At 44.7% G+C, this 14,165-nt stretch overlaps 1 protein-coding gene across 1 annotated transcript in view; it reads right to left on the bottom strand.

Annotated features, from left to right (window-relative positions):
- Positions 1 to 14,165, bottom strand: part of zc3h4 (zinc finger CCCH-type containing 4) — a 39,930-nt gene that overhangs the window by 11,962 nt on the left and 13,803 nt on the right. The window contains exons 4-12 of the mRNA XM_084309214.1: positions 10,290 to 10,329; positions 9,999 to 10,247; positions 9,616 to 9,797; positions 8,665 to 8,758; positions 4,896 to 5,053; positions 3,888 to 4,025; positions 3,168 to 3,279; positions 1,959 to 2,068; positions 1,338 to 1,813 (exon numbers count right to left, since the gene is read on the bottom strand). Of these exons, the coding sequence (XP_084165340.1) occupies positions 1,338 to 1,813; positions 1,959 to 2,068; positions 3,168 to 3,279; positions 3,888 to 4,025; positions 4,896 to 5,053; positions 8,665 to 8,758; positions 9,616 to 9,797; positions 9,999 to 10,247; positions 10,290 to 10,329 (1,559 nt within the window). The remainder of the gene's footprint in view (positions 1 to 1,337; positions 1,814 to 1,958; positions 2,069 to 3,167; positions 3,280 to 3,887; positions 4,026 to 4,895; positions 5,054 to 8,664; positions 8,759 to 9,615; positions 9,798 to 9,998; positions 10,248 to 10,289; positions 10,330 to 14,165) is intronic.

Below are 14,165 nucleotides of genomic sequence, written 5' to 3'. Positions count from 1 at the left end.
ACTATGCCTCCCACTGGTCGGCTGTAGTGAGGATAGAAGCCTTGCATCATGTGTCCCCTCCGCGTCTATGCGAATACCAACGCAGTTGTGCGATTTGCGAATCTGATTGGCCACTGACGTTTCTGGTCATGTGACATGTGCGCGCAATCGCGAGACGAGCGGTGTCTTTGCCCATTTCCGCGTCGAACAGCCTGCAAACTACCTGGCGTTCTATCGCCATGCTCTAAGACAAACTCTAACCTTAACCAACTTCGAAAGAGTGCCTAAGCTTAACCGTCGAAAAGAACTTGCCGTCACACGATTGGTGCACATGTCACATGACCAGAAACGTCAGTGGCCAATCAGATTCGCAAAACGCACAACTGCGTTGGTATTAGAATATAGGCGTCCCCTCCGGTACACGAGGAGGCAGCCTGTCGCAACTTTTCACCGCAGCAGTTTGAACTCTCAGTGGCGAGGAGTAGCGCCGTGGGAGGCTCACGCTGCCCCCGATACTTCCTGTTTCTGCCGCACCGGCATCACCCAACCGACCTGTAGGAGTCGCTGTCCACAACGTCCAATACCCACCCACCGGCTTTCCCACCCCTAACACTGCCAATTGTGTTAGTATGACGGCCGGCCAAGCTGGTAGCAACGCCGAGAGCTGGGCTCAATACCAGCATCTCCTGCGTTAGTGGCGAGCGCATTGCCCACTGCGCCACTCGGCCGCCTTGTCAACGAATATTCTATATTGAAATTAATAATAGACTTGTAAAAAAAATTAAACAAATTATAATAATTATATTAGATTGTGAAAAAAACAGCGTTAGTGGTTAACATACCGTTGTATTCGTTCGGTACACTACACAGCCGGTACGGTACACACTGAAAGAGTTCGGTTTGGTACGGATACGTGTACCTTTACACGCCTAACACATACAAATTTCATCAGAGGTTAGAGCACAGGGTTGACCGCAGTACAGCACCCCTGAAGCAGTTTGGGGGTTCAGTGCCTTGCTCAAGGACACTTAGGCAGAGATGGTGGGTAGTACCATAGATGTAATACCAGCCACCCTTCAGTCACCAGCACACAGCTGGAATACACCCTCCTCTCTGTGCTTTTAAAATCCATGGGATCACATTTTTCACTTCATAAGAAATGTTATCACCATACAAGATACTACATACTGTGCTTGACTCTCTGAACATGAAGTGCCTATGAACCACCACTAGAGGCTAACAGTGAGTGTGTCAGTGTTTCAGATGCTTTGGGATAGTCTGGGATCACACATCACAGAACACAAACAATCAATACAGGGAGAGTCCACCAGTGTTTAAATGTTTTTTCTATCGCTCACCTGACAGCCAGTTTCTGAGCCAGCTGTCCTGTCGGCTGGACTTTGATCTCAAACAACGAGGGGATCTTCTTCCCTCCACCACCTCCTCCTCCTCCTCCTCCACCACAGGGAGGTGGGGGGCCCATTGAGGGTGAAAGGCCATTGGGGTTCGGGGGACCTCCTGGATAGGGACCTCCATCAGGGCAAGAGGGAGGGGGACCTGAACAGGGACCAGGCCCAGGCATAGGCCCTGGTCCTGGGGGAACTTTGTTGACCGGGGGGCCCTGGTTGGGCCCGGGGGGACCTCCAAAGTCACCCCCAAGCGGCTCACCGAACTCCCCACCGGGACACGTGCCGTCTGACGGACCGGGTCGAGGAGGGGTGGGGAGGAGGCCTACGCCAGGAGGGGGTTTAGGGAGAGGGTTGATCCCTTGTTTCTTCAACTCCTCCACCTCCTTCTCGTCCTCTGCTCCCGCCTCTGCGTCCTCAGCCAACATCTAGACAAGTGGGGAGACGCAAAGAGAAAGAAAGACGTGAGAGTCAATTAATCTGATCGAAAACAGTCCATCAGAGTGAGTGTGGTTATGAAAGAGCACAGGAGGAGTAAGAAAGAGAGGAACAGGGAAAAGGAGAGGATCCTACCTTGTTGAGGAGCTCCTGAGTGGCGTCGGAGAGCGCGTCGTGGGAGAACATACACTCGTCTCCGTTGACGCAGCTCCCTGTGGTGTGGAACAGCTTACAGGGGAAGTCGCGTAGCCGGAGGGTCAAGGATCACATGCTGAACATAATTCACTGACTCAGTTACAAAAGGTGATTTATGATAACTGTAGGAGCTATTTGATTGTTTTTGTAGTTTGTTAAGTTCATCACTGGGTGGCAGCGCGGAGCGCATGGGTTTTGGATAAAGGCACAGGTGTAGGCTATTGCAATCAAGGTATGGGTGACGGAGAGGTACCCTCGCTCGTTTTCACTATTATTAATATAACTATTGTTTGGCTCAGCAACCATGTATTAAGTTAAATATTTGAATTAAATGGGAACTTCACCCAACGGCAAGTGACACCGACTGGACATTACTTTTATTTTAATTGCGCGTCAAAGGCGATTTCCCGCACCCAGCCGAGCGCCTACCAGGACATCAGGATGCCTATTCCTTAATGACAGGTCAGTAGTGCTGCTTTTGCTTCCGCGTTTTCCCTGATTGGCTGCGCCATGCCCCGCGGCAGGCGCGGCAACCGCAGAGCAGAGCGGCAGAGCGCGAGCGGAATTAGGTAACCGCCGCAGGAATCCGCCATGATTTTCATTCAGCGCTTCAGCTCACCTGGCATAGCAGCGGTCCGCGGTCCTGCGGTTCGTTGTTGACGAGTTCGAATCCCATGATTTTTCTTTTTTTAACGTGATTTTTTTTTTAACGTGTATTCTTTCGCCGGTTAAGGTTAGGCATGGTTAAGGTTAAGGTTAAGGTTAGGCATTGTTTCGGAGTTGGTTAAGGTTAGAACGGTTAAGTTTAGGCGCTGTTAAGGAGCTGGTTAAGGTTAGAGTTTGTCAAAGAGAATGGCAATAATCTTTCTATGGTTAAGGTTAGGCATGGTTAAGGTTAAGGTTAGGCATTGTTTCGGAGTTGGTTAAGGTTAGAACGGTTAAGTTTAGGCGCTGTTAAGGAGCTGGTTAAGGTTAGAGTTTGTCTTAGAGACAGCCTATTTCCGCACTGCCGCTCTCCCGCGTTGCCGCGGTCACATGGTCAAATTGTCACATTCTTGCACTCATGACCTGTCATAAAGCCACACGCCATCAGGATAGTCGCTACAATAACTGTTGAAGTAAACGTGCCTGCGATGCAGCAAAGGATATCATGCATGTAGGTACAATTGTCAGCCCGGGCACAGAAGCCAGTGATGTAGAACTTGCACAGCTCCATCTTCTTGGGCAGCTCAATGTCATGGCTGAAGTTACAGTGGTCCCCCTGGTGGCCAAAAGAGGTAACAACAATAATGAGACCACAACATATTCGCATCACAAGGGAATAACATTGGCATTTGTAAACAATACGAAGAGGAAGTCACATGGAGCATGTGACTTCATGTTTCATATACATTTATATATTTATATTTACCGCATATATATCCATATCTGTCTGAATATACCTGCATATAATCCTTCTATATACCTACTTATACACCCACCTGCACATAACCCATATAACTCTGTATGATAGCATGTACAATAATGCTGTATATATTTGCTGGCCAGTATGAATATAGTTATACCCATATCACTATACATATGAATACTACAACTCTATACATACATCTGATTAGCACTATACTCAGTAGTACTTATTTATATATTTTATACCCAGTTTAATCACCTGTACATTGTATATTTCTATTCCACTTTACTGCTACATTTGCACTCTGGTTGGATGCCAAACATCTTTTCGTTGTATGATGACAATACATTCAAGTCTAATCTAATCTAAAATAAATGTGAGGCAACATATTGTAGCTCCTTCACTGTGTGGGACATGATGTCCTGCTGAGAAGTAAATAGTTAGTGGTTATTAAGTCTTACCCAGGTGCAGCGCCCCTCGATGTAGTACTTGCAGATGGCCTTTCCTTTTTTATCCTGGTGCTTATCGTGCTGATTCCTCCTCCCGCCGCCTCCTCCTCCTCCTCCTCCTCCTCCTCCTCCTCCTTCTCCACCACCATCCTGAACCACAAACACACAGAGAAAGAGCAAAGTGTCAACTAAAGCAAAACACAAGAGAAGGCGAGCAGATTTAGATTCTCAGAAGGGGAGGGAAAATTCCTAGCTGTTTTTAATCTATTTAGAAGTGGAGGGCAAATTCCTAGCGGTGTTTCAGCTCTTGTCAGAGCAGCATGTGCTCCTTTCTCAAAATGTGGACATTTTGTCCGATTTCGCTGCAGAAGTTAAGATAAGATAAGATAAGATATTCCTTCATTGATCCCCTTGGGGAATTTCAGGCATCATAGCAGCATGGGGGAAGGGGAGGGGGAGGTACAGGTATGGGAAGGGTAGTAGTAGAAAGACATAAACATAGGCAATAAAATTATATCTGAATATATTATATATTTTTTATAAATAAACAGTGTAAACAATATAATCAACTCCGAATATGAGAAAAATAAACAGTGTAAACAAAGGTGCAGATGAGGGTCTGTGTGCCCTGTCGGTTATATTATATGTTACAATAGATAGAGCCTATAAAGAATTTGAATCTAAATAAACTATGAGTAAGAGTAAAAGTAAACAGTATACACAAGGTGCAGTATACACAAGGTACCGTAACTGGCATGATATACGTCATACATTGTAGTCCGTGCAGGTTTTGGTGGTTAAGAATCAGACACACTTAACAGTTTGGACACTTGTAGCTTTTTGCTGGCTTCCTGGGTTACGGATTCAACTTATGTTGAACTATGATGAAAATGAAAATACAGGAGTGGACCTTGTCTAGCTCACATCAGGAACAATGATGTGATGCCAATGTCTTTGTATTCCACTTTTCCCAAATTCCCAGCCGTTTTTAGTCCATTTCGTGACGTTAACAAGCCTCACCCCAAGGTCCATGTCTCCATTGTTGTCTTCATCGTTACCACCATCGTTACCACCATCGTTACCACCGCCTCTTCCTCTCCCTCGGTTACGGCCCCTCCCTCCACGGTTCATACCACGTCCTCCTTTACCTCTCCCACGACCACGGCCACCTTTACCGCCTGGCGGAGAGAGAGACGACAGAGAGACAGAGATCAGAGGGGAAGAGAGCGTGAATCTGTGCAGGAGGCAGGTCACAAACCACAGCCGAGATCAACGGTGTGGCGTTCACCTTATTTACACGTAAGGCTGGGCGATAAAACGATAACGATAATTATCGCGATATATTTTAATAATCGATATCGATTGATAATTAAAAAAAATACAACAGGGCAGTTTTAAAACCAGAGACAGTGGACAGACTTGTCTTTCTTGCCTGCAACTAAAGTAATGGATTTGCTTGTCCAAATGACAATACTGACCAAATTGAGATTCCTTTTTCTCGTCCATTTATTTAGTTTGCTTTCTAATTTAAAATACAGTTTGAAACAGTCTGTACACAGTAGGCTATGTGTGCTAGCAGAGCTAGTCTCCAGTCGCGGGTCACATGTGCAATGGTTTGTGAGGGGCTGTAACACTAAAGATGGCGGCAACAACAAAGAATTGCTGCAAAATAAACATACATCTGTTGTTAATTTTTTTTTTTAAATACTAGAGACCTTTCACTTCAATGTTAAAACGTCACTCTAAAAGGAATGCCACTTCAAGAAACAGAATAAGTCAAAATAACTAGGGATGCCCCGTTCGATCGGGCAGCGATCGGTATCGGCCGATATTCAGTATGAATATGAGATTAGGAAATTCCGATAATGCTTTCTTGTCGCCGATTGCGAAAACCGATCGATGATGCGCGCAAAAAACATGATCCAATTCTCAGCGGAGTTGGAATGAGAGAGCGAGTGTGTGTGAGAGAGAGCGTGCGTGCGTGTGCGAGCAAGCATGAGAGGGAGTAAGTGTAGTCGTGACCATAGATATATATCTATGGTCGAGACGACAGACTACTCACACATTGAGCCTCGCTAACCCATACAATACACTGCCCCAGGTCGCTGAGAGACAACAAGCATTCCGTGATGACCCGCCCTACTCTGCCTCTAATTCGCAGACTGTGGGTGGGGGAATGTGATTGGACCAAAGCAGAGTAGACAGACACACACAGACAGTGGAGCAGACAGAGACGCTGCTTGCAGTTGAGATAGCGGAGAATTTTGACTTGTTGCGTGTTGGAGCTGTCTCGTAGATAATACAGATAATGCATATGAAAAGTATAATTTGCTCAGAGTCCAGAGACAGTTGTGGTTCGGCCCGGATCTGGACCGGAGTCCAGACTTTGAGAATGCCTGTGTTAGACCTACAGTATAATACTGCCAGCTGCTATAACAAAACCAAAAACGATCGGTATCGGCAGCGTATCGGCCGATATGGCTCATAGACGATCGGTGACAAAAAAACGTGATCGGGGCATCCCTAAAAATAACAATACAATAGACTAATAACTAGACTGATGATGAACTCATATACTGTAGTTTTCATGTTTTGACATCCAAACGCAGCTAAAACATCTTCAGCTTAGCCTTTTAATACATGCTGCTACTTACTCATTACATCCAGACTATGAATATTGTACTGTAAATGCTATTTTATTGCACTGCACTATTGCAACTATTTTATTCTGTCTATTTTATGATCATTTTATATCTATTTTTATGATTATTGCTAATTGTAAATGAGAGCTATTTTATTGCACTACTGTTAACACTTTCAGTGCCAGCCATAACGTTGATTAATGTCCTTGGATGCCAGCATCCACTTCAATGATAGCGTTAAAAACACATAATCTATGTTTTAAATTATGGCTATGTGTCTAATCTGCCCGACGCTTATCAATGACTTGTTTGCAGTCAACATTGTCAAAACGGATTGTTTTCTTAATCGGTTCATATCCTTTTTATAGCATTTCGAAAAGCTATAGTTTTCTCGAAAATTTCCGGAAAATAGAAAGATTCCCTCCTAAACGGCATTTATTGGAATATTCTCGAATACACTAGACACGTTGTCATTTGTCAGCCTATTTATGAATCGTTCAAATAAACGCTAGATTATCGATAGTATATGTGTACTTATGCACGCTATAGAAGCGAGCTGAGAAATCGATTACCTCATTTCCTCAACATCACACATACACACCAGCGTTTCCGTTAGCCGGTAATTACCGGTATTTGACCGGCAAAATCTGTTGAAGTCCGACATATTTAATCTCTCCGGTCATAATGTCTGGTGAAAATAATTCTTATTTGAATTGTATTAAAATAGGCTAAAATTAAATAGCCTATGCGATGAACGAAACAAACAATCATTACATTTGTTTCATCGTTGCTTCACCAAGCAGCCGGTCTAATAATGACATCCTGTTGTCAGCGCGAGCTGGCTGCTGATATATTTGCGAGAAGCATCCATCTGCCGGCCGGCAGGGTGTAGTACTCCAATTCAGCCATTGGCAATTCAGCTGTTGGGTGGGGGCGCTGCTGAGCGGTTTCCAGACCGGACCTAAAAACACTGCTGCTCCATGCTTCACGTAAATATATCAGCAGCCAGCTCGCGCTGACAACAGGATGTCATTATTAGACCGGCTGCTTGGTGAAGCAACGATGAAACAAATGATTGTTTCGTTCATCGCATAGGCTATTTAATTTTAGCCTATTTTAATACAATTCAAATAATCAAATTGTGTTTAGAGGGAATTATTTTCACAGGACATTATGACCAGCACCAAGTCGTTGGGAGGTGGAGATATACATCACGCAAACCCACGATAATGTTGCCGTCTCTCTCTGCCAAATTTCTCAGTTCTTCGCTTGATATAGTTAATACAAATGTCCAATATAACGGAATTCGTTAGCTCATAAAAATGTGATTATAACAGGACTGCTGTTTATTAAGGTCGGGCAGACTGCCCACCGACACCTCAAGTCGGCAGCAGCACGAAGTCTCGAGGGACTTATTTTATTTGGAATATATTAATGACTGTATATACGCAAAAGTAGCCTAGTTTTAAGTTAAAATATTATAAATGCCTTGCTGATGTCATTCTTTATATAGGCCTATCAATTGTTTTTAAGCTCAATAAACTCTGACCGGAATTTATCCCATTTGTCCGGTAGACACTCAGACCTGCAAAAAAAAATTCTAACGGAAACCCTGATACACACACACACATACGGGACACGCTTGTTATCTCAGTGAATACAGCTCTGATTATCCTAAAACTGGTAACATAGACTCCTTACCTTAGATCAGATGTTCTCCAAAAAGATTATTCCAATTCCTGATCGCCATTCCAAATATCGATCGAATATCGCGTTTATTGATTGATTATTGGCTGCTGTAAATATATATTGCAGGCTGCTTTCCATCTCGCGGTCACTTCCCTCTACATCAGATCCCTCGCCAGCATAGTGGAGCGAGTTGGCCCCCCCCCCACAGATCCACCAGTATAATCGAATGGCCTGCAGTTACACAGGGATAGACGATAGGGGGCGGTATTTTCCCATCGGAGCTCCTAGAGGGGCTGCTGTACCAACGGGAGACTCGGTTGATGAAATATGAATTCAGATCGCTAATAAAAAAAAAAAAAACAACAATTCGCGTCGTCGGCACTCAGCGGGGGGCATGAAATAACGACATATGTCGTGGCCGGCACTCAAAGTGTTAATGATCCGAGGTGGAAGCTGACCTCTGCCTCTGTCTTTGGACTTCCTATACTGGTTGACGTCTTTATAGTCCTCGTATTCCTCTTCTCCCATGTTCTCGTAGTCCTCTTCGCCAAACTGGAACAGACAGAAACCAATGACGTGAGTTTGACGAAACATACCACATGGAAGCAACAGACCTCTGCAACAGACTGAGGACAATACTGTGGAGCGTGATAGTGTTCGTCTGTTACACTGCATGCGATATGGAGAGGGAGATGATCCAATCCAATAATGAATAATCCAATGATATCTCTTATCAGGCAGGTCTCAACACATTCAGTGCCAAAAACGGAAAATTACGTGTTTGCTCGACAAGCGTTGAGTGCCAAAAACAAGAGATTACGTTTTTGGATCGTTTGATCTTTTTACTTTGATCCCCGCTCTACAGACTTGCCCGGAGCGATCTGCATCACTGTGGCACATTCACATACATTAGAACTGCAATGCTGATCGACTATCACCAGGTGGCAGTATCGTCTGTGTCTGAACTGGAATGGCTTGGTGTTGATACGCGGCCTCCTCTTTTTTTTTTCTTGGTAGGGGCACCTCCTCCTGCTTGAACATAGATTCACATTGATCGCCGCAAAATTCTGTTGCCTAAGCGTATTTTACCATCGAAACGTGTATAGACATATACACTGGTAATCGCGATGGCGATGCGATCACTTGGAATTATTCTTCTTGGAATACCTTCTGGCTAAGGTAAGGTATATTCTATGTCTATTTGACCGAATCTGAAATGTGTTTTTCTAACAATCACAGTTATGTGTTTCACCGGATGAAAAACATGCTCTGCAAACACGATCACAGTTTTGAGTTAAAACACCGTGGAAACGACTATCAAGCTGGCAATCTAGCGGTAAAGATAAGCGATACGCGCGGCACTCAAAGTGTTAACAGATGCTTGTAGACATTCTGGAACGTGTTCTTACCTCCATTTCTTCACCATATCCTTCTCCGTCATCATTCTCTCCTCCCGTTTTTCCTCCTCGCCCCCCTCTTCCTCCACCCCCTCCTCCTCTACCTCCACCCCCTCCTCCTCTTCCCCCTCTCCCTCCCCTCATCCCTCCTCTCGCCCCGCGGCCTCTCTGGTTCTTCATACGACCTTTACCCCCTGCAAGAAAAGGAGGAAACACCCCGTCAGTAATCTATGGCTAATAAGAATCCCAAAATGTATTAATGAATCTAATTAACAAATAATTTCCACGAGAGCATTAAAGCTCAAATCAAAACAAAATTCAAACTATCTGATCAGACAACAAACATGTATGACCCCGAAGAGGGTGATGTAATCTATTGAGAGCCAATGAATCACCTCTGGCTCTAGATTTGATACCTCGGCCCCTGTTGCCGCTGCCACCACCACCGCCCCCTCCCTCCTTGGCCTTGCGATATTGGTTGAGCTCCTTGGTGAAGTCGTCGCCGTACTCTTCTTCCCCCATTTCCTCGTCCTCCTCTCCCTCGAAGTTATCTTCCTCGTAGTCGTTGTAGCCTCCGTACCCCTGCTTGTCCATCTTCATGTAGCTGCCCTTTTTAGAGCGCCTGTAGTCCTCGCCCCCGCCCCCCCCGCCCCCGCCCCCGCCACCACCACCACCACCACCACCACCGCCGCCACCACCACCACCGCCGCCACTGCCTCCGTGAGCCTGGAGGAGGAGAGAAGGCACAGAAAGTCACTCTCTGCTAATGTACTAATGGATGAACCACTTTAAAACACTTGCTACATGGAGTTCAGTATAGATACACAGGTATGTTGTTTGGACTCACAGTAGGAGGGTACTGAGGACTGTACTCTATAGTGTTTAGTATAGATACAGGTATGTTGTTTGGACTCACAGTAGGAGGGTAGTGAGGACTGTACTCTATAGTGTTTAGTATAGATACAGGTATGTTGTTTGGACTCACAGTAGGAGGGTACTGAGGACTGTACTCTATAGTGTTTAGTATAGATACAGGTATGTTGTTTGGACTCACAGTAGGAGGGTAGTGAGGACTGTACTCTATAGTGTTTAGTATAGATACAGGTATGTTGTTTGGACTCACAGTAGGAGGGTAGTGAGGACTGTACTCTATAGTGTTTAGTATAGATACAGGTATGTTGTTGGGACTCACAGTAGGAGGGTACTGAGGACTGTACTCTATAGTGTTTAGTATAGATACAGGTATGTTGTTGGGACTCACAGTAGGAGGGTACTGAGGACTGTACTCTATAGTGCAGGGCTGTACAGTGAGAGATATATGTTGCACGTGCTACAGCAACATCGGTCTGTGCGATGAATGGATTTACTTCAGTAGCACTGGTGCGATAGGCATTCGGTTCATATCGATACTCTTATTTTGAAAATCCTGTGGCGGGTCTCATTTCCGCCTAAGTGCAGCTCCAGCTATAATAACTAATGGCTCCGGCAGCTAGCAACGCTCAGTTCATATCGATACTCTTATTTTGAAAATCCCGTGGTGTCGTGACTCATATCCGCTCGGCTCACAACACAGACAGCAGTACTCGTCTCAGTAGTAGCAGTAGTGTCTGGAACACGCACATTGCAACATAGCAAGGCTAGTGTGCCTATTTCGCCACCCAAAACAAATCCCTGCTGTTTTATTCCGCAACGGGTCAAATGCATCTAACATGCTTTGCAATCCTCGCCATTCCTTTATGACAACGTTGTGTTTAAGATGGGAATTAACGTTACGTTAGCGTAAGCTAACAACAAGCTAAAACCCTGTTCAGAGTGATAGAGAGAACAGCAGAGTGGGGACTGGGAAGGAGGGGGGGGCATTCTCCCTTCTGTGTGTGTGCGTTTGAAATGATATGACGAAGTCAGATGAGTATATTATATTGATAGTAAATGTACTGAGGGTGGACAGATAATGTTGATATTTAAACATAAAAAATACAATACATAATAAATGTATTCATGATCATCATGCAACATAAAACAATTGCAGGAACGGTTTGGGAGAGGAAGGGGTTTTTGGTTGCGTGTTCCAAAAAAAAATTCTTAAAGTTTAAAGCTCAATATATCAAAACGTGGCACTTTATAGTGAACAGGAGGTCTATTTGTATTAAAAACAATAAATAGTTTTTCATTTAAATGTCTGGAAGAGCTTAAAAAAATAGTCAAATAATATTTGTTACTTTTTTTTTTGAATCTCTCTTTCTCCTATTTTTCTTTGTTTTCTCCCCGTCCCAATTTAGGCTATGGTTAGACTAGTGTATTCCTGGCGTTTTTTTATACGTTTTTGACGACGTTTCATGTCCTATCTACACAGAAATGCGTTTTTTGGCGTTTTTTTGTGGATACGGCTGAAACGCAAAATTGTGTTTGCGTTTGGAGATACGCAAAAAAAACGCTTCGACAACAGCGTGTAGTCAGCACGGAGCAGTTGTTGCGAAAACGCCCATGCGCAGTAGATACCATCTGCGTGCCCTTCCTGTGTACAGTGTGTGTGTTTGGGACAGAGCTCCATGTCCCAAATAGCTTCAGCTACCATGTGTTGTCAAGTTATTGTTATAAGGACCCCAGTCCAAGCTACAACAGTCTGCATTCCCTTAACAATTGTTTGTATTGAGCCGTATTGTATTGTACCCATATGCAATATGTTAAATAAAGTTTACATCCATTCATTCTGCTAGCATTACCGATTGCATGAGCAGCTGGCTAACGTGAGCTATCAGGATTCAGACCCTGTTAGCTCAGAGTTCCTCTTTCAACTTAACAAGCATTAAACAAAATGGCCCAGTCATCTATTCACCTTTGTTTAATACACACAGCGTTGTCTCTAATGTTATCTAACTACTGATAGCTCGCGATATCATCAGTTTTGTTGCTGGCTAAGTAGCGTGAGCTAACGTTAGCTTCTAGCCACAATGCTATATTGTTATAATGGCATACTCCATTGACGTTAGCATGCAGCTAACAATGCTACCGAGCGTTTTTTAGACTAAACTATCCGCTCTTGGTGGTCACTTGTGTTGATGTTAGTTTTGTTTCATCAACAAATGACAGGCAGAACACACAGTGAATGTATCCGTTTTGTTTATTGCACTTTTATTAGGCTTTGCTGAAAAATTATTGCTGCATTGAGTAAAGCAAGATGGTGGCGCGGCATAGGCGCCTGCCTTATTGACATTTTCTTTGCTGGAGCTTCCACCAGGAAGTGTATTGGCACATTCGTTCTGATTGGTTGAAATTGCCTTCATGTTTGCCACCTACTGCCACCTACTGCTTTGGCAGTGTACTACATCAGTGTGCTCGGCTGACAAAAACGAAAAAAAAAACGAAAGTGTGACTCGAGGCGCATGACGTCGCGGCGATACGCGGCGATACGTATAAGAAAACAATACGAAATGATACGAAAGGTGTAACCGCAGCCTTAGTCGTTGTGCCAATTCCCCCCCCCCCTCCCCTACCTGGTTGTTGTGCGCATGTTCTCCTACTGGTCGGTACAAGGGAACCCTGAAGTATCCGCACGCTTTCTCCGACACGTGCGGCGACAGCCAGTGGCTCTCTTCTCACCTGGCAACAAGGGCTCTCATTGGTGAAGTGTAACGCGTGGGAGGTGACGCTGCCTTCCTCAAGTCCTGCCTCCGCTGAGCAAGCGCCCAGACCTGACCTGTAGGCGTCGCTGTCCACAACGCCAGTTTCCCACCCACGGCTTCCCTCCCCCCTAACTCAGCCAAACGAGTTAGTATAGCGATCAGCCCAAGCCGCAGGGCAATGCTGACTCCGGGAGTCGAGACCGCAGCCTCTTGCATTGGTGAAGAGCGCAATCTCCGCTACGCCACCTGACCGATTCGTTACCTTTTTTGAGTTGATCTAAATGTTACTGATTGTGTTAAATGGGCTTATGATATCATCGCATATCGATTGCAGGCACCTGCATTGTATCGTATCGTGGCAGATATCGGCAAATATCGTATCGTTGTCCAAAGAATCTATATCGTATCGTGATGAAACTGGTGATTCCCACCCCTAGTAGAGTCCATACACCCAACACCAAATCCCATAATTCCTTACACGTAACGTGTCTGGCTGTGTGACGTCAACTTGTCAGCATGAAAATGACAGCCAAACATGGCACTGCAACTAAATAACACAAATACAATAGGCACATTTGTGACTGTTACAAATATAACACGTTTTATACTTGTGCTACAAGATTTTGGCCTGTACTACAAAACTATCAACCTCTGTAGCACCAGTGCTATGTGTAAAAAAAGTTTACGTACAGCCCTGTGTTTAGTATAGATACAGGTATGTTGTTTGGACTCACAGTAGGAGGGTACTGAGGACTGTACTCTATAGTGTTTAGTATAGATTCAGGTATGTTGTTGGGACTCACAGTAGGAGGGTACTGAAGACTGTACTCTATACAGTGTTTAGTATAGATACAGGTATGTTGTTGGGACTCACAGTAGGAGGGTACTGAGGACTGTACTCTATAGTGTTTAGTATAGATACAGGTATGTTGTTGGGAC

This window comes from Notolepis coatsorum (genome assembly GCF_963971535.1).
Source record: "Notolepis coatsorum genome assembly, chromosome: 1".
In the NCBI taxonomy this organism is placed as follows: domain Eukaryota; kingdom Metazoa; phylum Chordata; class Actinopteri; order Aulopiformes; family Paralepididae; genus Notolepis; species Notolepis coatsorum.
Note: the sequence above shows the minus strand (reverse complement) of the source record. Positions and strands in the feature narration are given on the sequence as shown.